The following is a 25,343-nucleotide window of genomic DNA, read 5'->3' on the forward strand; positions in this document are numbered from 1 at the left end:
GCAAAGAGCACTATGAGAACTTCTCTATGTTTGCAGCATCTGCCGCCATGAAAGCCACAGACAAAGAAGCAAGCTATGGTAAGCAGTTCTTCTAGGAGAAAGACACTCCAAAATCAAACCATTGTTCTCTATTCTTGGGTAGAGCTATAGCCTCTGTACCATGGTCTTCCACTGTCTTGGGTTAGAGTTATCTTGCTTAAGGGTACACTAGGGCACACAATTCTATCTAAGTTCTCTTCCAATTGTTTTGTTAAAGTTTTTTATAGTTTATAAAGGAAATATTTATGTTAAATGTTGTTACTGTTCTTAAAATATTTTATTTTTCATTGTTTCCTTTCCTCACTGGGCCATTTTCCCCATTAGAGACCCTGGGCTTACAGCATCCTGCTTTTCCAACTAGGGTTGTAGCTTAGCAACTAACAATAACAACACTATCTAGAAGCATATTCTGAGTCAAGGCTAGAATTGCTGGTTCCAAAGGAAGGGGAGACAAATCATCATCTACAATCTCAAAATAGTTCCTCTGAGATACATAAGGAGGAGGAAGCAAACTAAGCGAGTTCACCGACCTGAAAGAGCTATGAAACTCCTTCCAATTAGGCATAAACCCTCTTCTTGGCACCCTTAACTGCTCTAGAACAAGGCAAGGCTACCTTAGTCTTGGTGGGCCAGGGTTGTCACAGAAGAGGTCCAGAACAGTATCCTTTTCCTTCTGTGGCAACCTGATCCAGTTCTCACAAGGAGTTGATCTTATGGACGCAAAATACTGTAGCACCTGGAGACATCATCTTTGTCAGGCAGAGAAGCTCACCCAAACCTCACTGGTGCTTGGTGGATGGCTGCATGACACCACGCAAGATTAGGGTCTGTGCTTCTACACGCTAGCCTGCTTTAGGGAAAAGCACTCTCTCTCCCTCCCGCAGGAGGTTGGTGAGCAGCCTTACTCTCTCCTAAATGAGGAGGATTTTGTTCCCGAAGAGGTAAAGAAGGCTGGGGTGTTGCTATGTGCTGGCGCGCCGGCAAAACAGCAGGTTCTCCCTAGTGAGAGGTCAAAACCCGATGCACAGATCCTGAAGGAACTAGCCTCACGAAACAAAAGTTTTGTATGGAGAACGTTTTGTAGTGTACTACGGACATGCTGGCAAGGGGCAGGAGCTATGAACAGCCACCTAACTCCACCATCGTCAAGCTCCGAAAAGTTATGTTCCACAGAGCTAGCCTCTCTCGTGAATGAGACGAGTGCTGCTCCTCATTAGGTGGAAGAGCTACATGCAGTGGATTCTGCGCACCCTGAACATGCTGAGCAGGTTTAGGTTGGGGGCAGGCATCATAAATAGCGACCTGCAAAACATAGCCTTAGCTAGTTTCTAGTTTCACCCCGAAGGATAACACTGAGGGGTACTCATCTGGCACACCTCTTGCTCGTCCACCGAAGCAGGACGAACAAAGGGTGGAAAAGCAGAAGCTGAAGTTATTACGGGTAGTGACATGAGATGCACCTTTAGTACATGACCTCCGATGTCTCTAAGGGGAGGACCGAGATCAAGCCCTGTGGAGGCAGCCAGGTGCACACTATCGCTGTGTCCCTAATCAAAGAACCTCGAGCAGCTGTTCCTTGCACAGGGTACCTGAAGCCCCATGCAAGGCCACAACAGACACACAGCGGCAGCAGAAATAGACTCCCCTACGTACAAGGGTGGGACCGCTTCTCTACGATAAGCGATGGAGTCCTCAAAACCACAAGGTTGTCAGGGGCGTCAAAAGACCACCACTCTTACTCAACTGCTCCTTGGAGGAGATTGAAGAAGCAGAGTCAAAGTGACGGGAACGACCCAACAGAGTAAGGCGGTGAAGTTTCTTCGCCTTCGAGGATGAACTCGAAAGGGAAGAGTCCACCTTGGCCTTTTTCTTCTACCACCTACCAAACCTCAGGCATTGGAAGGATGGATACTCCCTACACAACTCTCAAGGATACTTCTGCATACATGAGTGACCTTTGCATGCAGGACAAAGGACGAGGATCCTTCTCCACACCTTACATGAAGGTGCCGCATCGGCGTTCTTCAATGCCAAGACAAACCCACATCATGGAGCCTCACGTTACAATCACCCTGAAAGCAAGAGAAGTAGAAATTTCTTGAAGTTTAAGCCAGTTTGTATTCAATTGTTGGAAAGCAAGAGAAGTAGAAATTTCTTAAGTTTAAGCCAGTTTGTATTCAATTGTTGGAAAGAGTAAAGGGTTGACGGAAGACTACGACAGCACGTCTGTTCTCCACCAAGCCAAAATAAAAGGTGACATCACGTTATTGGTGTGGGTGTGAGCAGGGTGGCCAGTCTAACACCCCGCTAACTAGCAGTGAGTATTTATACCTAACTAAATTGGCTAGTTTTCAGCTTTTGCCAAAATAATATCCACTGTAAAGAGCAAAATGGTTTGTATAGGGTGCCAGAAAAAAATGTAAATTAAGTGATTCTGTCATAGTAGTAATAGGGACGTTCCAGAAAGAGAACTACCAATATTCTACCTCAAGTTCTCCCGGAAAGAGACTCCTCCTCCTGTATGCTAGCACAACTCTCCTTAAAATGTGAGATAATTTGTCAATATTTCTACAGTATTTGTTGTTATGAATTATTAATCTGTATTATGTTAGGGGTTATAATTTGCTCTTTAAATAACATTGCAAACCTTTAAAAATTAGTGTACTGTTCAGTATGTGTATTTATGGATGTATGAAATGCATCAAATGAATTCCCTTTATTTTCAATTGGAAAAAGTGTTTTGGTTTATGAGCATTTTGGGTTCTGAGCTTGCTCCTAGAAGGGATAAAGGTCATATACTGACGTACAACTGTTCGCCTGTCTGGTTTTCAGCCGACTCTCGTCTTAATTTGTTGAATAGAAACTTACTGCCTATTAAAATTCTTATTCCTGATCTGGATATTAATCTCTAACACTGTCATTCAGTTAGTTCTTTATACATGTTACATAAGGTGTTTCATTATTCTGATCATTCATTGCACTTGAATCTTCCTTGACTATACCATCCTGTATGTAGCACTAAATATGCAGTTAATTCTAACAGTCTGGTCCTCTACATCACAAGGTACAACACAGTACTACACAATAATCTAGAAATTTGATTCCAGTTATGACCAGATTATAGAATGATCTTCCTGATCAGGAAGTTGAATCAGAGGAACTTCAGAAGTTCAAACTTTTTGTAAATGCTTTTATGTTAAACAGGTTGACATGTCTAATTTTTTAAGTTTATGTATGACTGATCGATTTTAACGTTATTACTGATCTTAAAACATTTTATATTCAATACTTATATAGCTTATTTCCTATTTCCTTATTTCCTTTCCTCACAGGGCTACTTTCCCTGTTGGAGCCCTTGGGCTTGTAGCATTCTGCTTTTCCAACCAAGATTGTAACTTATCTAGCACTGTAATAATAATAAGAATTATGTCTTTAAAATACACAAAATCAGCCACCGTCACTTAACAAATGGCTAATCTACTTGATGCCAATAGCAGTTCCTTTAATTTCTATGGTTTCAAAATAATCAAGATTGGCAGTTCAGCATAAAATAAGAGTTTGTAATTCGGTGGAAATACAGTCATAAAAAATCATCCAAAATAACAATGAAATCAAAGTATTTTACCTTTCACTCTGAAACAAGGGTAATTTCAACTGTGGGTGTTTTCCACGAAGGTGTCGCAGCATTGAAGATGTATTTCCATGTTTTGCCAGTTTTTCACGGCATATTCTACAGCTGACTTTATCATTTCCCTCTTCTTGAAAATGTCTCCACACAGTAGAACGCTTCTTATTACCACCTGTGAAAGTAAATATTTTACTGAAAATTTACACAAAAGCAATCACTAGTCACAAGATTGCACCCTTAAAAACTCATTATCTTTAAAAACGACTAATTTGGAAGAATTTTTATTTTTTCCTAGCAATACAAACCTGGAGATCTTTACTGTGGAGTATTATTTTGGCAAAAAGTTTTTGGTCAGGGTGTAACTACCCACCACTAGTTAGCTTGGGGCGGGGGTTTAACCCTCGCGCTCACACCAGCACTAGCGACTAACCATCACTTTTGTAATTGCGGCAGGACTTTCAGGGGGTTGGTGCTGGCGGGTTAGTATGTGTAAAGAGCTCCAGGTTTGTATTGCTAGGAAAAATCACAAATTACTTCCAAATTTGTTATTTGTTCCTGTGCAAAATACAAACCTTCCACTCTTTACTGTGGAGACTCACCTTTAGGTGGGTGGAAGTCCAAAACATACTGGCTGGCAACTGTCCCAGGACGGCCTGTATAGTGATACCTTGAGGGATCCTGCACCATGTTATCATAATACGATAACGGCCTGGGCAATCATTGCCGGAGAGTAAGGAATTATTCTCTTGGAACATACATCGTAGCTATTCGGGCCATGGCCCTCTAATAATGTATATTTCTTCCCGCCTCCCACTGACAGGAGGACAGGGGCATAACACATATATACATGTATATGCAGTTGTCCAAAAAGCATGAAACTCACCCACAGAAGAACGAGGTCAGCTGTGCAGAGTTCCCAAAATACTGCACCGAAGAAAGAAGATGAAGTAGGAAGTGGCCAGTCACTCCCACATTCATCCTAGACTTATTTTGCGTGTAATCTCAACCCTCAAACCTCTGATACTTGTCACAAAAGGGAGCTCAGCTGTTTCGATCACGTTATGAGCAGCCACCACCGGACCTATTGAGAATGTGTCTAGGCTCTTGTGGGCTATGTCTTGCAGGTAGCGGGAGGTAAATTGTTTGATGTTTCCAACTGCCTGCTTGAAGTACCTGCAGAACAGAAAAATTCTTTAGGAATGCCAGGGAGGTACTTACTCCCCTGACATCATGGGCATGAGGACGTCTACCTGTCGCCAAGGTGTCTGAGGCCCGTGTCATTTCTATTACTTGCCTGATCCAAGGAGATTGAGTTCTTCGTTATTCTCCTCTTGGACTTCCCAGTGCGGATGAACAGCTTGATGATCTGGGGTCGAGTTCTTCTCATTCTTATGCGATATAACCTCATCGTCCTTACGGGGCATAGTAACAGTTGATCAGTATTGTCTGTACCAATCAGACTCCCAATCTGAAAGGGCCCGAATCTAGGATTCACAAGGATGGATTTTGAGTCTTTGCAACAAACTCAGGGACAAAATTAAGTGTGACTTGCCACCCATCCCCTTGAATGGGTGATGTCGTATGAAAGACCATGTAGCTCGCTGACTCTACCTGCAGAGGTCAGGGGCAAAAGAAAACCGTCTTTAAGGTCGAGTCCTTATCCAAGGCTTGATGTAGAGGCTCATTAGAAGCTCCTTTCCGTGAAACTAAAACCCTGATAATGTTCCAAGGAGGAAGTCTAACTTTCAACTAATCTGTCGAGGAGAAAACGTTAACTCGATTCAGTTCGAAAACAATGTTCAAAACTGAACGAAAGCCTTTTACCACCAATACCGAGTCGAGTTTTTCCTCCCTGAGGTATAGTAAAAACTCTGCTACTGCTAGAATACACGCACTGAGTGGAGAGACACCCACCACAAAAGACAGACACTTCGCGTGATACACCGCAGACGGCGACTCCCGGAGGTATCTTGCCATGCGCCTAGCAACTGGTTCGAAAAGCCTCTCTTGCGAGCAGTTGCTTGATAGCCTCCAGGTGTGAAGATGAAGTGATGGTATCGCTTGGTGGAAAATCTTCATGTGTGGTTGGCCAAGTAGCTCGGGAAGTGGAGGGGCTCTCTTGGTGCCTCTATGAGGAGATGCATAAGGTCTGGAAACCATTCTGCATGTTGCCACAGCAGAGCTATGAGGGTCATTACTAGATTTTGCAATGCCCTTACCCTGTTCAATAGCCTCCTTACTAGGCAGAAGGAGGGGAACACATAGACGTCCACCTTGTCCCATGGATGTTGAAAAGCATCCTACCCAAATGCTTGTGGTTTCGGTACTGGTAAGCAGTGCACCGGAAGCTCCAGTAAATGGCCTAATTTGTTCCAAACCCTACAAAACACCACATTAAATCTTATAATAAAGCTACAGTATAACTACAATGAAATACTGTACAGCCAAATACATTTGAACTATTCAATATACCTAAACTAACTCTTAATACCTGTAAATTAAGTAGTTATTAGAACATAATGTAATAATAAATGGAAAATAATACATGTGGAGAAAAGTGTTTTTGTTTATTTAACTGTTGAGTGAGAACTTGTTGTTCCGGGAAAGTCTCCCTACGTTAGTAGGCAAAGATCAGCAGGGGAGGAAAAGGTGTACTATCACTCAAGGCACAAACACCCTGTCAATAACTTTGATGACCTAGTTCACATACCTTCACTCTAAATGAAAAACTGTACTCTGTCCAGAGGCCTGAAAACTCCACACGTGAAATAAAAGTAATTTGATGGCCTACTCTAGCTTTGTCAGGTCTAAGGTCATCTCCACTCTTGGGCTCTGTTTCGGCTCCATCTCAGGGACCCCAGTGAGATAATGGACTGGAATTTTACGTTAAGTAATTATTGAGACAATGGTAATGGATAGGAGCAGTGATGTATTGTAGTAAAGTTAAAGACAGGGATCTTTACCTTCGAGGCATAGAGATTACATACTAAGTCACTCGCTAACACACTTGTTATTTAGACTTGCTTACTCCTTCCAACATATCGGGTATACTGTCCCGAGAGTATATATTCATAATACTGTATACATAATCAAATCGATGATGGAGTAAAAATACGAAGGTGTATTGAACATAATCTTGCTTTATTACACAAATTTACATTGAAAGAAACGGACATCTTAACATCAAGTAAAGAGGATCAAACAAACACAAAATGTAATAAAAGAAATGCAAATCAAAAGGCAATAAAAATAAGCATGACTCGAGGTCTCTTGCAATGATTAATGATTGCAATGGGGTTAGGTACGCGGCCCTGTGACCCAAGACTATACTAGTCCCTGAAGCAAAAGTTATATGCAAAACCTGTATACACAATCCCACACACTCAGCCCAAAATATTTAAAAGCCAGTTAAACCTAAATCAACTAAAAATTAATCTAAGCTAAAATGGGGGAAAACTAGTGGCCACATGTTTTACCTGCACTCCTTACAGTAATGATGGAAGAGCCCTTAACTGTCCTCACAAATGGCTGTGGACTGGTTAGTTTGCACCCTTGACTGGGCCACCCCTGGAATCCTTGCTTCTTGGTAGATAGGGTATTGCTGGCACAGTTCCCAGGCTCGTCTTCCCTATCTTCGGCTGGCAGGACCCAAAAAATCCCCAGTCCTTTGTTTGGTGGGAGTCCAGGGGGGGTGAGGAGCCAGAGATGTACAGATTGACTGACCTGGTTGGTCAGCCGGTCACAATTACAGCTCGTGCGCGAATGGGTCGACCCTTAGGTTGCCTGGGTTCACCTGTCTTCACCTTTCAAAACAGGTGAGCGTCCTGGTGCATAGAATAACGCAGTTGAGGTGCCATATCGGGACTTTAGGGCAGGACAATGTATTGTTGTAGGGAGTGAGAAGGAGGCAGGATTTTGTACAAAATACTTAGAGAAATCTTGCAGCTCTAAGGAAATATACATACACAAGAACCCTACCTATTCTGGAGTGCTAAGAATTAATAATTTAAATGAGCAATTAGCAATGGCTGGTGCGATGGGCATACATCTTAAAATTAAGAGACTAGAATTAATAGTGAGAGATAAAGGCTGCATTTAAGTCACCAGTATTAAAATTATATCCAAAACCAGTGTAATAATTTATCTCGACACAAGTAGTTTGACGAAAACACCATCATACACCGGCGTAAGGCTTTTGCTGGGCATTTCTACGCAGTGACGTCACGAGTTCAGTTCAGTTCTCCCAATGTTTTCAGTAAAGAAAACTTAAGTGTGGGAGAGAACATTTAAGGGGTAACTACGGTATTGGGAGCGAGACCAAAATACAAAAGGAAGAAGACTGAAGAAAAATTCTTGACAATATATACAGAACAATCCTGTACATATACAAAATATACAGTACCATATGGACTGTACTATTATAGTTACCCCTACTATAGACTACAGCTACATTTTCTATTGGGTAAACCCATTTTCTTTAACTTTCTTTAATGGGTGACTATTTTATTCTCGGCCTGGCCGGCAAATCTCTTTTCTTAACATGAAACATTTTTTGCAATGTGAATCATAAAAATATTCGCACCTCGTTTGGCAGTGTGAAAATTTCATAAGCAGATTCTTGCATGTAAATAAGTATGACTGTACTGTATATAGAAAAATGTTATTTTTATAATAAAATAAATTTTTGAATATACTTACCCGGTGATTATATAAGCTGCAACTCTGTTGCTCGACAGAAAACTCTACGTTAAAAATCCGCCAGCGATCGCTATGCAGGTAGGGGGTGTACTTCAACAGCGCCATCTGTCGTGCAGGTACTCAGTGCTCAATGTAAACAAAGAACTCAATTTTCTCCTCGGTCCACTGCGTCTCTATTGGGGAGGAAGGGAGGGTCCTTTAATATATAATCACCAGGTAAGTATATTCAAAAATTTATTTTATTATAAAAATAACATTTTTCAATATTTAACTTAGCCGGTGATTATATAAGCTGATTCACACCCAGGGGGGTGGGTAGAGACCAGCAATAAATGTTTACATTATTATGAGCTAAGGATTTTTTATTTCATTTTAGCAGTTATCAAAATAACAAACTTAAAATAAATAAGTACCTGGTAAGGAAGTCGACTTGAACAATTACTCTGCCTTTTTAAGTACGTCTTCCTTACGGAGCCTCGCGATCCTCTTAGGATGCTGAGCGACCCCTAGGAGCTGAAGTATCAAGGGTTGCAACCCATACAACAGGACCTCATCAAAACCTCTAATCTAGGCGCTTCTCAAGAAATTACTTTGACCACCCGCCAAATCAAGTAGGATGCGAAAGGTTTCTTAGCCTTCCGGACAACCCAAAAACAATAATAAAACATTTCAAGAGAAAGATTAAAAAGGTTATGGAATTAGGGAATTGTAGTGGTTGAGCCCTCACCCACTACTGCACTCGTTGCTACGAATGGTCCCAGAGTGTAGCAGTTCTCGTAAAGAGACTGGACATTCTTAAGATAAAAAGACGCGAACACTGACTTGCTTTTCCAATAGGTTGCGTCGATTATACTTTGCAGAGATCTATTTTGTTTAAAGGCCACGGAAGTTGCGACAGCTCTAACTTCGTGTGTCCTTACCTTCAGCAAAGCTTGGTCTTCCTCATTCAGATGGGAATGAGCTTCTCGTATTAACAGTCTGATAAAATAGGATAAAGCATTCTTTGACATAGGCAAAGATGGTTTCTTAACTGAACACCATAAAGCTTCAGACGGGCCTCGTAAAGGTTTAGTTCGTTTTAAATAGAACTTAAGAGCTCTTACAGGACATAACACTCTTTCTAGTTCATTTCCAACCATACGATAAGTTTGGAATATCGAACGATATTGGCCAAGGCCGAGAAGGCAGCTCGTTTTTGGCTAGAAAACCAAGTTGTAGAACATGTAGCCGTTTCGGAGGAGAATCCGATGCGATGTTCTTGCTGAAGGCATGAATCTCACTGACTCTTTTAGCTGTGGCTAAGCATACCAGGAAAAAGTCTTTAAGGTGAGATCTTTCAGGGAGGCTGATTGTAGCGGTTCGAACCTGTCTGACATAAGGAATCTTAGTACCACGTCTAAATTCCAACCAGGTGTAACCAAACGACGCTCCTTCGTGGTCTCAAAAGACTTAAGGAGGTCCTGTAGATCTTTATTGTTGGAAAGATCTAAGCCTCTGTGACGGAAGACTGATGCCAACATGCTTCTGTAACCCTTGATAGTGGGAGCTGAAAGAGATCGTTCTTTCCTCAGATATAAGAGGAAGTCAGCTATTTGAGTTACAGAGGTACTGGTCGAGGAAACGGATACTGACTTGCACCAGTTTCGGAAGATTTCCCACTTCGATTGGTAGACTCTAAGGGTGGATGTTCTCCTTGCTCTAGCAATCGCTCTGGCTGCCTCCTTCGAAAAGCCTCTAGCTCTCGAGAGTCTTTCGATAGTCTGAAGGCAGTCAGACGAAGAGCGTGGAGGCCTTCGTGTACCTTCTTTACGTGTGGCTGACGTAGAAGGTCCACCCTTAGGGGAAGTGTTCTGGGAACGTCTACTAGCCATCGAAGTACCTCGGTGAACCATTCTCTCGTGGGCCAGAGGGAAGCAACTAGCGTCAACCTTGTCCCTTCGTGAGAGGCTAACTTCTGCAGTACCTTGTTGACAATCTTGAACGGAGGGAATGCATATAGATCTAGATGTGACCAATCTAGGAGAAAGGCATCTATATGAACTGCTGCTGGGTCCGGGATTGGTGAGCAAAATATTGGGAGCCTCTTGGTCATCGAGGTTGCGAAGAGATCTATGGTTGGCTGGCCCCAGGTGGCCCAAAGTCTCTTGCATACATCCTTGTGGAGGGTCCATTCTGTTGGAATTATTTGTCCCTTCCGACTGAGACAATCTGCCATGACATTCAAGTTGCCTTGGATGAACCTCGTTACTAGTGATATGTCTAGACCTTTTGACCAGGTGAGGAGGTCCCTTGCGATCTCGTACAACGTCAGAGAGTAGGTCCCTCCTTGCTTGGAGATGTACGCCAAAGCCGTGGTGTTGTCCGAGTTCACCTCCACCACTTTGCCTTGAAGGAGAGACCTGAAGCTTTTCCAGGCCAGACGTACTGCCAGTAGCTCCTTGCAGTTGAAATGCATTGTCCTTTGACTCGAGTTCCATAATCCCGAGCATTCCCGACCGTCTAATGTCGCATCCCAGCCTACGTCCGATGCGTCCGAGAAGAGAACGTGGTTGGGAGTCTGAACAGTCAGGGGAAGACCCTCTCTTAGGTTGATATAGTCCTTTCACCAAGTCAGACAAGACTATCTTTTCGGAAACCGGGATCGAGACCACTTCTAGCGTCTTGTCCTTTTTCCAGTGAAAAGCTAGATGGTATAGAAGAGGACGGAGGTGTAGTCTTCCTAGTGACACAAATTGATCCACGGATGACAGCGTCCCTACCAGACTCATTCACAGCCTGAGTGAGCAGCGTTCCTTCTTCAGCATCTTCTGGATGGATAGCAGGGCTGGGGGCTGATCGTCTTGTTCAGCAACGTCCTCATCAGAGGGTTCCTCATCCGAAACTGATGAGGAAACGGCAACGGAGTGGGCAACGTCTGACTCGCTGAATCCGGTCGCACTGGTGGATGCGTGACGGAGCCGGACGCAATATCATGGAACTGCTGCACAGTCTGTGAACTGTCAACAACCATGGGTGCGCGAGGAAGCACAGCGTCAACCCGAAACTGTCTAGACCGTCTGGGTTGTGCAGTCAACACCCTACCGGGTTGCTGAGGTTGACGCACTGCGTCACAACAAATCACCTCTGCTGGTTGTTGAACGTCCTGAACGTCAACAACCACCTCCGAGCGTCGCTTAACGTCAACGTGCGGCTGGCAACCCACACTGGGTCGCATCGGTGGAGGAACCACCTCAACTGGCAGACGCGAGTAGGTTACCTCAGCGTCAACAGGGCGCACAACCGACCGGTTGGAAGGTTGTTGGCCAGAAGGTTCTTCTCCGCATTTAAGTCCTCTATCAAGGACGCAAGCTTGGACTGCATGTCTTGCAGCAAAGCCCATTTAGGGTCTACGGGAGCAGGTGTGGCAACAGACGGGGTTAGCGACTGAGGCGGAACCGTTTACCATCCCTGAAAGCCTTGTTATGCGTGACATAATAGTACAGCAAAACTTCAAAGGCTCGACAACAGCTGAGAAGTTGACCTGTAAACAACTTGGAGCGTCTCCTGCCTAGGCGCCAGGGAGAGTCTACCAGAATTGAGAAGTGTATCTGGGCAGAGGCATGAACTCCCAAGCCGAGAACTTCTCTCGTGTCATATCAGACTCTCGCTCTATAAACCAGTTTAAAAGAAGTGAAAGCAAAGGCTGTATCCCCCAAACTCCTCCTGGTGAAAAACCAGTCGCCTAGCCAACGTAACGCTCTCTAGGAGAGTGAGAGAGCACTAGCTTAAAAACAACGGCTTCGAAGTAGCTAGGCCTAGTGTAAGTTCTGACGTTTAGGCGAACGAGGAGCAGCAGTTACAAGATCCGGACGAAGATCCTTAAAAAAATCATCATGATTTAATTAAAGTCCATAGGAGGCTAAGCAGCTTAAGGCTCCTCTCCATCTGACAGAGTCCTCAAGGGAATATCAGTAGGAGGGAGAACAGCAACTTCCTCATCTACAGGAACCTTGTCCGATAAAAGCTGAGTCTCTCACTGGTGCATTAGTAGCGGACCAGAACGCAACGTCATGTAACTGCTTGACAGTCTGTGAACTGTCAACAACTGAACTGTCAACCACAACAGGTGCGTGAGGACGTACAGCGTCCACTCAAGACTGCTTTGACTGCCTAGACTGAGCAGTCAAAACAACTCTAGAATGCGGAGGTTGACGCACGCGTCAAAACAAGTCAACTCCGATTGTTAGTGAACGTCTAGAACGTCAACAGGAGCATCAGCCAGTGGCCTAACGTCCAAATGCGGCTGAAAAACCACACGAGACCGCATCGAGTGTGGTTCTAAACAACCTGACTGACGTGACTAAGCTACGCCAACGTCAACAGTAAGCACAAAGGAACGTTAGGTTGGCTGAAAGCCAGGATATCGATGAGATAAACGGCTAGACTCAACGGACTAATCGACAGAATAGTCTTCCATAAGGGAGGCAAGCATATACTGCATGTTTTGCCATACAACCCCTTAAGGATCAACGGAAATGGTTGTGGTAATAGACGAGGGTAACGTCTGTGACCGCAACACTTTGCCTATAAAAAAAGACTTTCGGAGTCTGTGTTACGCTTTTGTTAGGCGGCGAGCAGTTATCCGATGACTGCATAGGGTCAGAGCTGTCCTAATGGCTGTAACCAGGACGCTGGACCTGTCCTGAAAGGACTGACTTTCGCTTAAGGGCTTCGAAACCTTGTGACAGGTTTCTTATGCGAAAAGCCTACGGATGGCGAGGAGAAACAACGTCTCTCTCGTCTTATGGTAGGGGAGATCTTGGTAAGAAACACCCGATACCATAGAGGGAAAACGTCTGTTCGTTGGTCAAGGCCTCTCGAACCCATAAGTCTTTTGACATTACTTCTCCCCTGGGCTTGGGAGCTTGCAAGAGGTCCCGGACTAGGTGAACGACAGGCACGAACAGACGAACCCTCGGACGCAACACTGTAACCCTTTGCGCATATCACTTTATCACTTCGATTTTCTGTTTTGCACTTATTTCTACCTGAAACACGCAATTCTACCCTTCATTAAAAGGTAGTAAATGCGAAATTAGTCGTATAATGCAAGGTCATAATACCAGCAAAAAACAGAAAACATATTTTAAGATAAAAAGAAAAATCAGTGGCTGGGAAAGAGACTAAACACTAGTTCATATAACTACGTTTTCAATCTCTCACCGCACATAGCCTGGGGACGAGAATAAAAACCTAAAAACGTTTTATCCTTCCTCCCCGTGCAGAGACTAGGGACGAGAGTAACACGAGAACAACGTTACCCGCTTGAACGGAACGTTTTCTCTCCTCTCTCTCCCTCCGTCTCTATCTCTCTCTCTCTTTCTCTCTTGATTTCGCACCTAAGAGAAGAGCCCAATTATATTTCGTCAAAAAAACATGTTATTTGACTAAAGGAAAAAACTGAAAGGTTTTTCAATTAAAAAGTTCCTTTAAATTAGAATTTAAAACATTTAAGCTAAGAAAGAATGAACAAAACGTCAGAATCGATTTACTCTTACTGCAAAGTGAAACCGTGATACACTCTCTCTCTATCGTAACGATAGAGCGCATGTTGAACGTCCTGAACGTCAACAACTGCGTAGCATAAAAAAACTAAACGTTAGTTCATCTTTGAAAACAGTACGAAGACTATCAAAGAAATTCTTTCATAAAATATTACATTTAAAAAGTTTTAAAACCTTTAAAAGCTAAAGACGATATAAAGGGCTCAATGTTGATTAACTTCGGTTTCCAAGTTAGGACCGCCTACTCTCAGGAAAGGTCTATATAAACAAAGCATTAAAATTTATTTTATATGTTTATAAAAAATGGAAAGTTAATCGAAGAGGCCTAATAAAGGCGGAGAGATATAAAATATATAGAGGAAAATCTATAACGTGATAAGATAATTACTAAAAGCCTAAACACACTTCCGTCTAAGGGAAGGGTCGGCCATTTAAAAGTGAAAGAAAGTCCATACTCTCTTTGTCACCATAATTAAATCTATCCAAAACGAGTTCAAGTTTTGAGATGAAGATAAAACACCTGCATAGCGAAAGCTCAAAACTAGAATAGTGTACTTCACCAATAGTTGTGAAAACAAATCCAGTTAGCAACAGCGAATTAGTAGGTCTTGCCGGTAGCCCGACAGAGAGAAAATTGAGTTCTTTGTTTACATTGAGCACTGAGTACCTGCACGACAGATGGCGCTGTTGAAGTACACCCCCTACCTGCATAGCGATCGCTGGCGGATTTTTAACGTAGAGTTTTCTGTCGAGCAACAGAGTTGCAGCTTATATAATCACCGGCTAAGTTAAATATTGAAAAACAAAGTTAAAAAGACAAAAATTAATGACAGTCCAAAATAGGCGAGGAGGAAAAGTGGCGACAGCACACCCTCCGAGCCAAAAGTAAAGTGAAGCCCAGTCACAGGTGTATGAGTGAAGGGGTAGCTAGCTAACACCCCTACGCCCTGCTAACTAGCGGGATGGATAGTTAACCCTCGCTAAATTTTAAAGGCTCGTCCTTTCAGCTTTGCTATAAAGTAATACCCCTAATAAGTAGCGTGTTTGTATTCCAGTTACGGAACAAACAGTGATTTATATCGGTCAAAAAAAAAAAAAAGTCTACCTATTGAAGAGCACAAAGCATAGTTCTTTTCATAAGTCTTGTACTTTCTCCATACTTCCACCTATAGAATACTACCTTTCTCCAAATCTCTCAATAATCAAATTTACTAAGTGATCATAATAGACTACTGTACCTGATGTATTATCTACAACAGCTTCAGCTTCATCCACCACCACTTGCTGAGGCTGGTTATCCACAGGCCAAGTAACCTCTCCAGTCACAGTTGGGCCATCTAACTCTAAAAGACAGCCAACCAGTTCAGGGTGTTTACCACGCAGATGACGTAACATAATGGAAGTATTGCCGTGGTTTGTAAGAATCTTGTGACATGTCCTACAAGAAACTTTATTACCAGGTTCTTCTTTAAAATGTCTCCATACAGTTGAACGCTTCTTCTTCATTTTGTCTAGAAAACTGTTCCTGTGGACAGAAAATAATTCAGCTAAACTAGAACAATGCAATTCATACACTGCTGTAATCTGCATAAATTAACCAGAAACAATCCCTTAATAGAAATCTAGCTAAAATTAGTGCATGGTGCAAATTATGGGGTATGAAGTTGAAACCTAACAAGACTCAAAGTATGACTGTAAGTAGGTCAAGGACCGTGGCTCCTCAACATCCGGATCTCAGCATTGACAATTTTTCCTTAACTTTGTATGACTTATAAAATATTAGGTGTGATTCTCGACAGCAAATTTACTTTTGAGAAACACATTAGTTCAGTGTTTTCTTCAATTGCACAAAAAAATTGGCTTATGCTTCAACTGCCACGGCCTCATTCTCAATAAGTCCCGATCTTTTTAATATTCAATTAAAGTCTATTTCATCATCATCATCAGCCGTTAATAGTCCGCTGTAGAACAAAAGCCTCGTACATGTCCTTCCTTTATTTCATAAAACATAATAAAAATGACAAATTCAAAGATCATTTGTATTTTTTCCTAACTAATACAAACCTGTAGTTATTTATGTGGATTATCTTTCGGCAAAGCTGAAAGGTAGCCATTAGACTAAAAAGTGTGAGGTGGCAACCATGCCTAACCACTTGAGTGGGGAGGCAGGGGGTGACTGGGGGGTACCCAACCACCTATATATACTTCTCACAGCTTTACGCTACGTCACTTTTTGATTGCAGGCAGGACTTACTGGGGGGCAGGTGATGGCACGCCAATTCTCATAAATGGGCCTAACTACAGATTTGTATTAGTTAAGGAAGAATACAAATTATCTCCGAATCTGTCATTTGTTCCCATACTAACAAACCATCCGTTATTTATGTCGATGACTCACTCTTAAGAGGGTGGAAGTCCTAATTTCTGGCATGGACATTGACCCAGGTTTACCTAGTACAGTACTGTAATGACTGTGGTCTAGGGAAATCTTGACACATCGCTAACAATACAAAGTGAGTATGATAGCGGCCTGAGCAATCCGGTTGTCATGAGATATCATATGAATGTGTATGGAAGTACATTCCAAGTTTATAAATAGGAAATAAACAAAGACGTTACCCATTGCCTACCTCGCCGGAAGCAATGGGGACGTGGACAGTATATTAAATTAATGACTCTAAGCAAACCACGTCCAAAGGAGGAGCTGATCTCAGACCGGGAGCAAGTGATCTCATAACTCCGTATGAGTAAAGTAAGCTCTAACGAAGAGGAAATATCCACTCCTTTCAGCTTAAAAGTGAGGCTCAATGTTGAGCGATAGCCTTTCACCGCTGAGACTGAAAGGATCTTTTCCTCCCCATGGTATACAAGGAACTCCACTATTAAAGGGATAGTGGCATCGAGAGGAGATATTCCTTCTATGACACCAACCACAAAAGACCGTCCATTTAGCCTGGTACACTGAGGCTCAGGACTTTTGCAAGTATCTGGACATTCTCTAAGCAACTTATGAAAATCCTCTCTGAGAGAGGAGACGCTGGATAGTCTCCAGGCATAAAGTTAAAGCCACTGCACTATTTTGTGAAAGATGTTTGCGTGTGGTTGTTTGAGTAGATTTGGCTGTGAAGGGAGTTCTCTCGATAGATCTACAGTACCAGTAATTGCATGAAATCCTGGAACCACTCTGCGTGATGCCATGAAAGAGCTACAAGGGTCATCATTAGATTTTCAGATGCTCATATTGAGCAATCTTCTCATCAGACAGAACGGGGGAAAGGCATACACGTCGATGTTGTGCCACTGTTGTTGAAATGCATCCTGCCATAGAGGCTGAGGGTCTGGGACAGGAGAACAGTACAGTGGAAGCTTGCTGTTTAGAGATGTTGGGAAAAGGTCTACTGTCGGGGAACCCCACAAAGTCAGGACTTTGTTGGCAATCAGAGGATTCAAAGACCATTCGGAGCCTACTATCAGAGTCGCTCTGCTCAGATTGTCCGCAAGCACATTCCTCTTGCCTAGAATGAAGCAAGCCAATAGGGACACCGAATGTTCTTCTGATCATCTCAGAATCTCTACTGCAAGAAAGCATATAGGCTGCGAAAAGGTACCGCCTTCTAAGCCACTACTGTGGTGTTGTCCCTCATCAACACCACAGAGTGACCTGCCAGCAACTGTTGGAACTGATGAGGAGCTAGGTATGCTGCTCTCATCTCTAGAAAATTTATATGCTGATACCTTTCGGACTCTGACCAAAGGCCGGAGATCGTGTGATACAGCGAGTGGGGCCCCTATCCTTCTTTTGCTGCAACTGTATAGAGCTTCAAGTCCGGAGGAGGGACGAGAAGATCTTGACCTCAGCAAAAGTTTTCGTCACTTGTTCTTGAGCGACTGGAACTTGAATGTCCATCAGATCTAAGTGTTGGATCCACACAGACTTCAGCTGCCACTGCAGGGATCTTATCCTGAGACAGCCGTTTTGAATTAGACGGAGGAGAGAGGTTAGGTGACCTAACAGACGCAACCATTGACAAGTCAGTAGATCTTCCCGTCTGAGGAAGGGTAATGCCACTTCTCTCAGCCTGCGTACTCTTTCGTCTGGTAGGAAGACTTCCTGTTGGACGGTGTCTATGCTCATACCAAGGTATACCAGTCTCTGAGAAGGAGGCAGTGATGACTTTGAGATTTATCAAGACCCCAAATCCTGACAAAACTCTTGAAGCATGTCTCGGTGATGAAGAAGGGTAGTCTCTGAGTCTACCAGAACTAGCCAGTCGTCGAGATATCTGAGGAGACGAATGCCATTCTTGTGAGCCCAAGTTGACACAAGGGCAAACCACCTAGTAAAGACCTAAGGGTCTGTTGCAAGACGAACTGGTATATCATGTCCTCATGTATGAATCCGAGATACTTCCTGGAAGACGGATGGATTGGGATCTGGAAGTATGTGTCCTTGATGACCGTGTCTGCCATCTCTATCCTGAACAGTGTGTAACAAAATTGTTTAGGGGGGAAAAATTTATGACTGGTCTCCAGCCTCCCGTCGCCTTTTTCACAAGAAAAATTCAACTGTAAAAGCCTGGAGCTGCAAGACGTCGAGCGGGTGGCAGAGAGATGGAGGAAGTCTAACCGGTACTCCCTTCCCTAAGGGCCATGACATCGAGATCCTACCAAGCTACGCCACAAAAGAAACAACCTCCACCAAAACAGCAGACAAGTAGGGCTATGGCTCCCACAACGTAGATCTCCAAGAAACCCTTTTACAACATAGATCGTATAAGGTCTAAGTCCTTCCGTGGAGGGACGGGAAATGGGTGGTGGCCAAGGCCACTCCTGCTAAGATGGGCAATCCTCCCACTTGCCACCTGTGGGGGGATGCTTGCAAAGCCACTGCCAGAGGTGGCTGCAGCTCGGGGCTGAACCCTGGACGGTCTCAGTGATTCGTTCAGGGTATTGTGTCCCGTTCATTTAATCTCTCCCTCCACCGACTCGGGATCCAGTGCTGTCAAACTCCTACACGAAAAAATAAGCGAAGGGATCTATGAAGGAGTTCAAAGTCCAGACCATGTTGGAGAAGGGTGCTCTCCAATAGGTCCTCAACACGTCCCCAGGCTTCTTCAGTCTATTCTTTCTTGTGAAAAAAGCATCTGTATGCTGGAAGCTGAACATCAACCTTACTGCCTTGAACAAGTATAGCATGCAAACTTCCTTCAAGATGGAGACAGCGGATACGGTCAGACAAGCGGTAAGACCACAGGACTTCATGTGTACACTGGATCTCAAGGACGCATACTTCCAGATCCCAATCCATCCATCTTCAAGGAAGTATCTAAGGATCATATTCGACAACAAACAATACCAGTTCTAAGTGTTGTGCTTCACTTTCCACTGCACCTCAGGTTTTTACGAGTGTTCACCCTAGTGTCAGCTTGGGCTCACAGAATCGGCATCAGTCTCCTCAGATATCTGGATAACTGGTTGACTCTAGCAGACTTGGGGGCTACCCTTCTTCAACAAAGAGACAGACTTCTAGGGTTTTGCCAAGATCTGGGGATCATGGTAAATCTGGAGAAGTAAAGCCTGCTCCCCTTTCAAAGACTGATACACTTAGGCATGATTAAAGACACCGTTCAGCACAAAGCCTTCCCATCAGGCAAAAGAGTACAGAAGCTGAGGAAGGTAGCAGGGCCAGGCCCTTTTTCAGGTGAGAAGAACTCCCAGCCCAGCACTGGTTGTGTTTCATAGTCACCTATCATCCCTGATCCATCTGGTTCCCAACGGTTGCCTCAGGATAAGATCTTAAGTCCCAGTGGAATCAAGCAAGCGATTCCCAGGACATCCTGATCCAGATATGTTTAGAGAAACAGATGAACCTCGGATGGTGGGTGGCAGACAAGAACCTCTGCAAAGGGGCAGACTTTCTCGTTACCCCCTCGGAACTGATGCTCCATTCAGATGCATTACAAGAAGGGTGGGAGGCCAACATGCTGCACCCCACCACATCCGGCCTTTGGTCCGAATTAGAAAGGTATCAGCATATAAGTCTCCTAGAGATGAGGGCAGCCTTCCTAGCCCTCCAAAAGTTCCAGCACTTCCTGGCGGGGCACTCCACAGTGTTTATAAGTGATAATACGGTAGTGGCGTGCATAAACAAACAAGTACCTTTTCACAGCCCCTATGCCATCTAGCAGTAGAGATACTCAGATGGACAGAAGACAACTCGGTGTCCGGCTCACTTCGTTCCAGGCAAGAGGAATGTGTTTGCAGACAACCTGAGCAGAACGACTCAGATAGTAAGCTCCAAGTGTCTTTGAATCATCTAGTAGCTAACAAAGTCGTGACTTACAAAGGTTCCCCGATTGTGGACCTGTTTGCAACGGCTCTGAACTTCAGGCTCCCACTCTACTGTTCCCTAGTCCCGGATCCCCAGGCTCTCTGGCAAGATGCATTCCAACAGTAGCGGGACAACATCGATCTGTACACTTTTCTTCCATTTTGTCTGATGAGAAGAGTCCTCAATAAGACCAGAATATGTGAAAACCTATAAATGACGCTAATAGCTCTGTTATGGCATCCCCAATAGTGGTTTACAGACCTTTTACACCTCCTGATGGAAATTACGAGAGAACTCCCTCCTCATCACGATCTACTCAAATAGCCATAATTGAACATCTTCCACAAGGCCGTAACTTTGCTTCAGGTTCATGCCTGGAGACTGTTCAGCACCTCATCACTCAGAGAGGATTTTTGCATCAAGTTGCAAAAAGGATAGCTGAACACCTCAGCAATCTTCGGTATCACTCTACCAGGCTTAGTGGACTGTCTTCTTTGGTTGGTGTCTTAGAAGGGATCTCTCTCCCCTCGATGCCACTATTCCAGCAATAGCGGAGTTTCTTGTATACCTTCGGGAAGAAATGCTCCTCTCGGCTTAAGCAGTGAAAAGCTATCGGTCAGCTATGAGTCTGGCCTTTAAACTGAAAGGAGTGGATATTTCCTCTTCATTGGAACTTTTTCTCCCTATACGAAGTTATGAGATCACTTGCCCCCAGACTTTAGTTAGACCTCCTCCTTGGATCATGGCTCGCGTCCTTCAGTCTCTGAAGAGTGCCCCCTACAAACCATTACGCCAGGCTACAGATCGCCACCTTAACTCTGAAGACAGTGCTCCTGCTCGCTTTGGCTTCAGCCAAATGTTAGTGAACTGTACTGTCTTTCTCAGGACGTCGCCCATTCAAGGGGATGGGGGGAGGTAATTCTTAACTTTGTCCATTAGTTTATTGCTAAGACTCAAAATCCGGGCATATTGGATCCTAGATCCTGGCCCATCCAGATAAGGAGTCTTCGTTCAGTAACCAAAGACCCAGACCAACTAGTACTTTACCTAGTGAAAAGTCTGAGGTGTTACCTCAAGAGAACAGCAGCAGCTCACCCCCTTACGTCGGCACTCTTTGTCAGCACGGTTAAGGTCAAAAGGAGGGTCACGTAAAACACCATCTCTACATAGATATGCAGTCACTGAAATGGCAATCACAATCCTAACCCTCCTCCACCACCATGACCCACAGCCCATGAAATCAGGGCATTGCAGTGTCCCTGGCATTCAAAAAGAACTACAGTGCTCTTTTACGTAGGTTCTGCAAGCGAGCATGTGGAAGCGTCAGACGACCTTCACCACCCATTACCTGCACGATGTGACCCACAGGAGCATGGAAATATTTTCCATTGGTCTTTTGTGGCTGCACAACAAGTGGTCTAAACACCTCAGGATCCTTGAATGACAAGCAGCAGAGAGTTGAGGACTAAGGTTACCTGGGGTTAGTCTGTGGTGAATTATTAAGAATGACTAGCTTCCTTTCTTCCTTCCCCTTCCCATCTCTTGGGGAATCAGCACCAGGGTACTCGGCACAGCTGAGCTCGCCTTTCTGTAGGTAAGAACCATTTCCCTTGTGTGACCTAGTATAGAAATAATACGTGTTGTGTCCCCAATACCTCTAACGAGGCGGGGATTGGGCTATGTCTATCATACTGGTAAGGATTCCTATGACTCTGAGAGCTCATACCTTGACCAGTCACATTGCTAGTATCCCGAGCACATAGCTTGTGTAGGTTGCTGATCGTGCACAGCACATTTTTTTTTTTTATCGAGGTGTTAGGGTTCCCTCTGATTACGATCTGTATCATAAGAAAAGAATCCCAGGTCAAAACCAAGAGCTAGTTGGTATGGACTTCCACCCTCCTATGAGATAAGTCATCCCTATAAATAGCGAGGGTTTGTACAGTGATGGAATAAATGACAAATTTGGAAGTAACTTGTATTTTTCCTAACAATACAAACCTGGAGCTATTTATACATATTGGTCCATCAACACCTGTCACCCGAGAAAGTCCTGCCTTCAAGCAGAGGGGGAGCTCAGCCCAGGTTTGTGAGTGAGCAGGGTAACCAGCTACCCCCCACCCCTCCCTCTAACTAGCGGTTGGGGTAGTTATCCCTCGCTAGAAGTTTTATGGCTTGTCTTTCAGCAAGGCCAAAAGTAATATCAATGTAAATAGCTCCAGATTTGTATCATTAGGAAAAATTCGAATTACTTCCAAATTTTTCATATTGATTGAAAAGGGCTATAACTGTATCAAAATAATAAAAATCTACACGAACTGTAAATTGGACCCAAACTTTCTGGCAATGCAAGTGCAATTTCTAAATACAGTACACCAAAATAAGCTAATGTGATAATCCAGCCTCCTTTACCATTTCAACAGTCAGCATATCATCCACTAAATAACATTCGATTGTTAAATCTTTCAAAGGCCACAAATCTGTCTTGAAAAGTTACTGAAGGTTCTACAGTAGGTAAAAAGTTCCATAAACACATGCTATATCACTGCTAAAGAGTTATTGAGTCTTTTGACTGGCCAGACAGTACAACATTGGATCCTTCTCTCTGGTTACGGGTCATTTTCCTTTTGCCTACACATACGCAGAGTAGTCTGGCCTATTCTTTACATATTCTCATTTGTCCTCATACACCTGACAACACCGAGATTCCCAAACAATTCTTCCTTGCTCAAGGGGTTAACTACTACATTGTAATTGTTCTGTGACTACTTTCTTTTGGTAAGGGTAGAAGAGAGACTTTAGCTATGGTAATCAGCTCTTCTAGGAGGACACTCCAAAATCAAACCATTGTCCTCTGGTCTTAGGTAGCATCATAACCTCTGTACCAGGGTCTTTCACTGTCTTGGGGTAGAGTTCTGTTGCTTGAGGGTACACTCGGTCACACTATTCTATCTTCTTTCTCTTCCTCCTGGGTTTTAAAGTTTTTATAGTTATATTAACCAAAAGATTTAGTTTAATGATGTTGCTGTTCTTAGATTACTTTATTTTAGTTGTTAGTAGCTTCTCTTGTAGTTTCCTTATTTCCTCTCCTCGCCGAGGTATTTTCCCTGTTGGAGCCCTCGGGCTAATAGCAGTCTGCTTTTTCAACTAAGGTTGTAGCTTAGCACGTACTAGTAATAATAATAACGACTACAATCGCCAACAAGTTCAAGTTGTAAGGAAATCATATGTAAAAAGCTAATGCCCCTAACACTGAACTAACATATGACAAAAATAACTTTTAATTACCTTTATGCAAAAGTGGAGTTTCCAGGAAAAGCTACATGGAAGTAACTAGACTGATAAAAATAAGATTGTGTGACTAGAAATACTAAAACAGTCGTATTCATGAATGGTTATAAAGTATTGTACCGTCCATACATAAATGTTTAATGTACAGTATACTGTTCCGAGGAAAGACTACATTCGCACCCTACTTTAGGTTAGGGTGGATTGTAGGCCTATTCCTTACCCTACTTCAGGTTAGGTTGTATCCCTTATGTACTACTGGATGAAAAGTATTTCAGCCTTTGTCATAAGGACGTTCAATGAGACGACTATATTATAACATTTGAGTGCAGCTTTACAACCGAACTTTTCAATAAAATTCAACAATTATACAAGACATTGAATCTTGGGACTAGGCTTGGAAATAGCCATCATTACTGATGGAATATTTTCAAACCTTCAATATCACGTTCTATTCTCATTGATATCATTATTGATTATACTGCACACAAAACACATACTATGAGCCTATTTTCTTAGTTTTTCTTGTTTCAAATTATTTTTTTTTCCTTACTCCAGAATAATCAATAAAAGATTTCCCACACCACACCTGACTCATGTAATTTACATGTATGTAAAAAGAAAAAAAAAAGTGTACATTGCCTAACAATTGGACAGTTGTCAAAAGCATATGACTATGAACATAATTATTGGAAAATTATTAAATTTCTCCAATGGTTTGTTTGTTTCAGAGGTAAATCAATGCATATTACGAGGCTTTTACCTTATTGAGCTGAAACTGGAAAAATATACTTCATAATATATGCCCATATATTGCAAAATGTCAAATTACATCACGGCGTTCTTGGATTAATTTCAAAATAAACGTAGGTTTAAGGTTAATTAACGCCTACACTAAATTCCACCTATTTATGTATAGGCTAAGTAATCTAACCGGAATTAAGAGATGTATGGGATCAATTCAAAAGTCCCTCACTTCCTATTCAATGATACAATTTCCGTATTGCACCGAACCATCATTTGTGAACATTTTGATTGACTTGAACCCTGTCTCGATAATGACTCAAAAACGAAGTTTCATTTCGCAAATATAGATCATAATGACAAGCCTACGCATTCTCATCTTTATTCACATGCAAAATAAATAAATCATTATACGTCCATTGGGTTAGCGGTATGAATTGCAATAAACGAAGGGGATATTATACAAAAATGCTAATCGGTTTATTGTGTTCGAGGTTGCAAAGTGAACCAGAGAAACATGGCCGATGAGGTCAAAACAACTCGGAAAATGATTCACTCTCGTTGCTCGAAACAAAGACGACAAAGCAGCTGATTTTGTTCATACAAATACTATGTCAACTATCGTTAGAGTAAACAGACGTTTAATGAAAATACGACATCATAATTTCAAAGAATTTCACACCACTAACCTTTTTCAATGACTAACAATAAGACAGTAGCTGACAGATCTGGCACAAGTCACCAAAGCAAACTCTCGCAACTTGAGAGCAGAACTCACAGACGCAGTAGTAGTACGTCTCGAGCTCTATTCATAGATACATTGTATTATATAAAGGTTTCTCAATTTGTTCGAAAAAAACTATGACTGCCCTTTAATTTCTTTCATTTTATGTTTCTCTTTGTTTCTTTTGCTTAAATATTTACCTGCCGATGTTTATTTTTATTGCTCGCTGCGCATATGATCTTAAATGTTTCATTATTTATGAATACTTTAAGACAATCTTTTTTCATAATCTACTACATCATGTTGTGGATTTTGCAAAGCACATTCGGTGGAACGAGACGAGCATTC

General features: G+C 42.9%; 1 protein-coding gene across 2 annotated transcripts in view; it reads right to left on the reverse strand.

Annotated features, from left to right (window-relative positions):
- LOC137658448 (uncharacterized) overlaps positions 1-25,060 on the reverse strand; it is a 413,371-nt gene extending 388,311 nt beyond the window's left edge. For both annotated transcript variants that reach the window (XM_068393174.1, XM_068393173.1), the window contains exons 1-3: positions 24,961-25,060; positions 15,147-15,433; positions 3,665-3,839 (exon numbers count right to left, since the gene is read on the reverse strand). In XM_068393174.1, coding sequence (XP_068249275.1) covers positions 3,665-3,839; positions 15,147-15,414 — 443 coding nt within the window. In that variant the 5' untranslated portion in view covers positions 15,415-15,433; positions 24,961-25,060. The remainder of the gene's footprint in view (positions 1-3,664; positions 3,840-15,146; positions 15,434-24,960) is intronic.
- Between the last annotated feature and the right edge of the window lie 283 nt (positions 25,061-25,343).

This window comes from Palaemon carinicauda, chromosome 19 (genome assembly GCF_036898095.1).
Source record: "Palaemon carinicauda isolate YSFRI2023 chromosome 19, ASM3689809v2, whole genome shotgun sequence".
Lineage (NCBI taxonomy): Eukaryota > Metazoa > Arthropoda > Malacostraca > Decapoda > Palaemonidae > Palaemon > Palaemon carinicauda.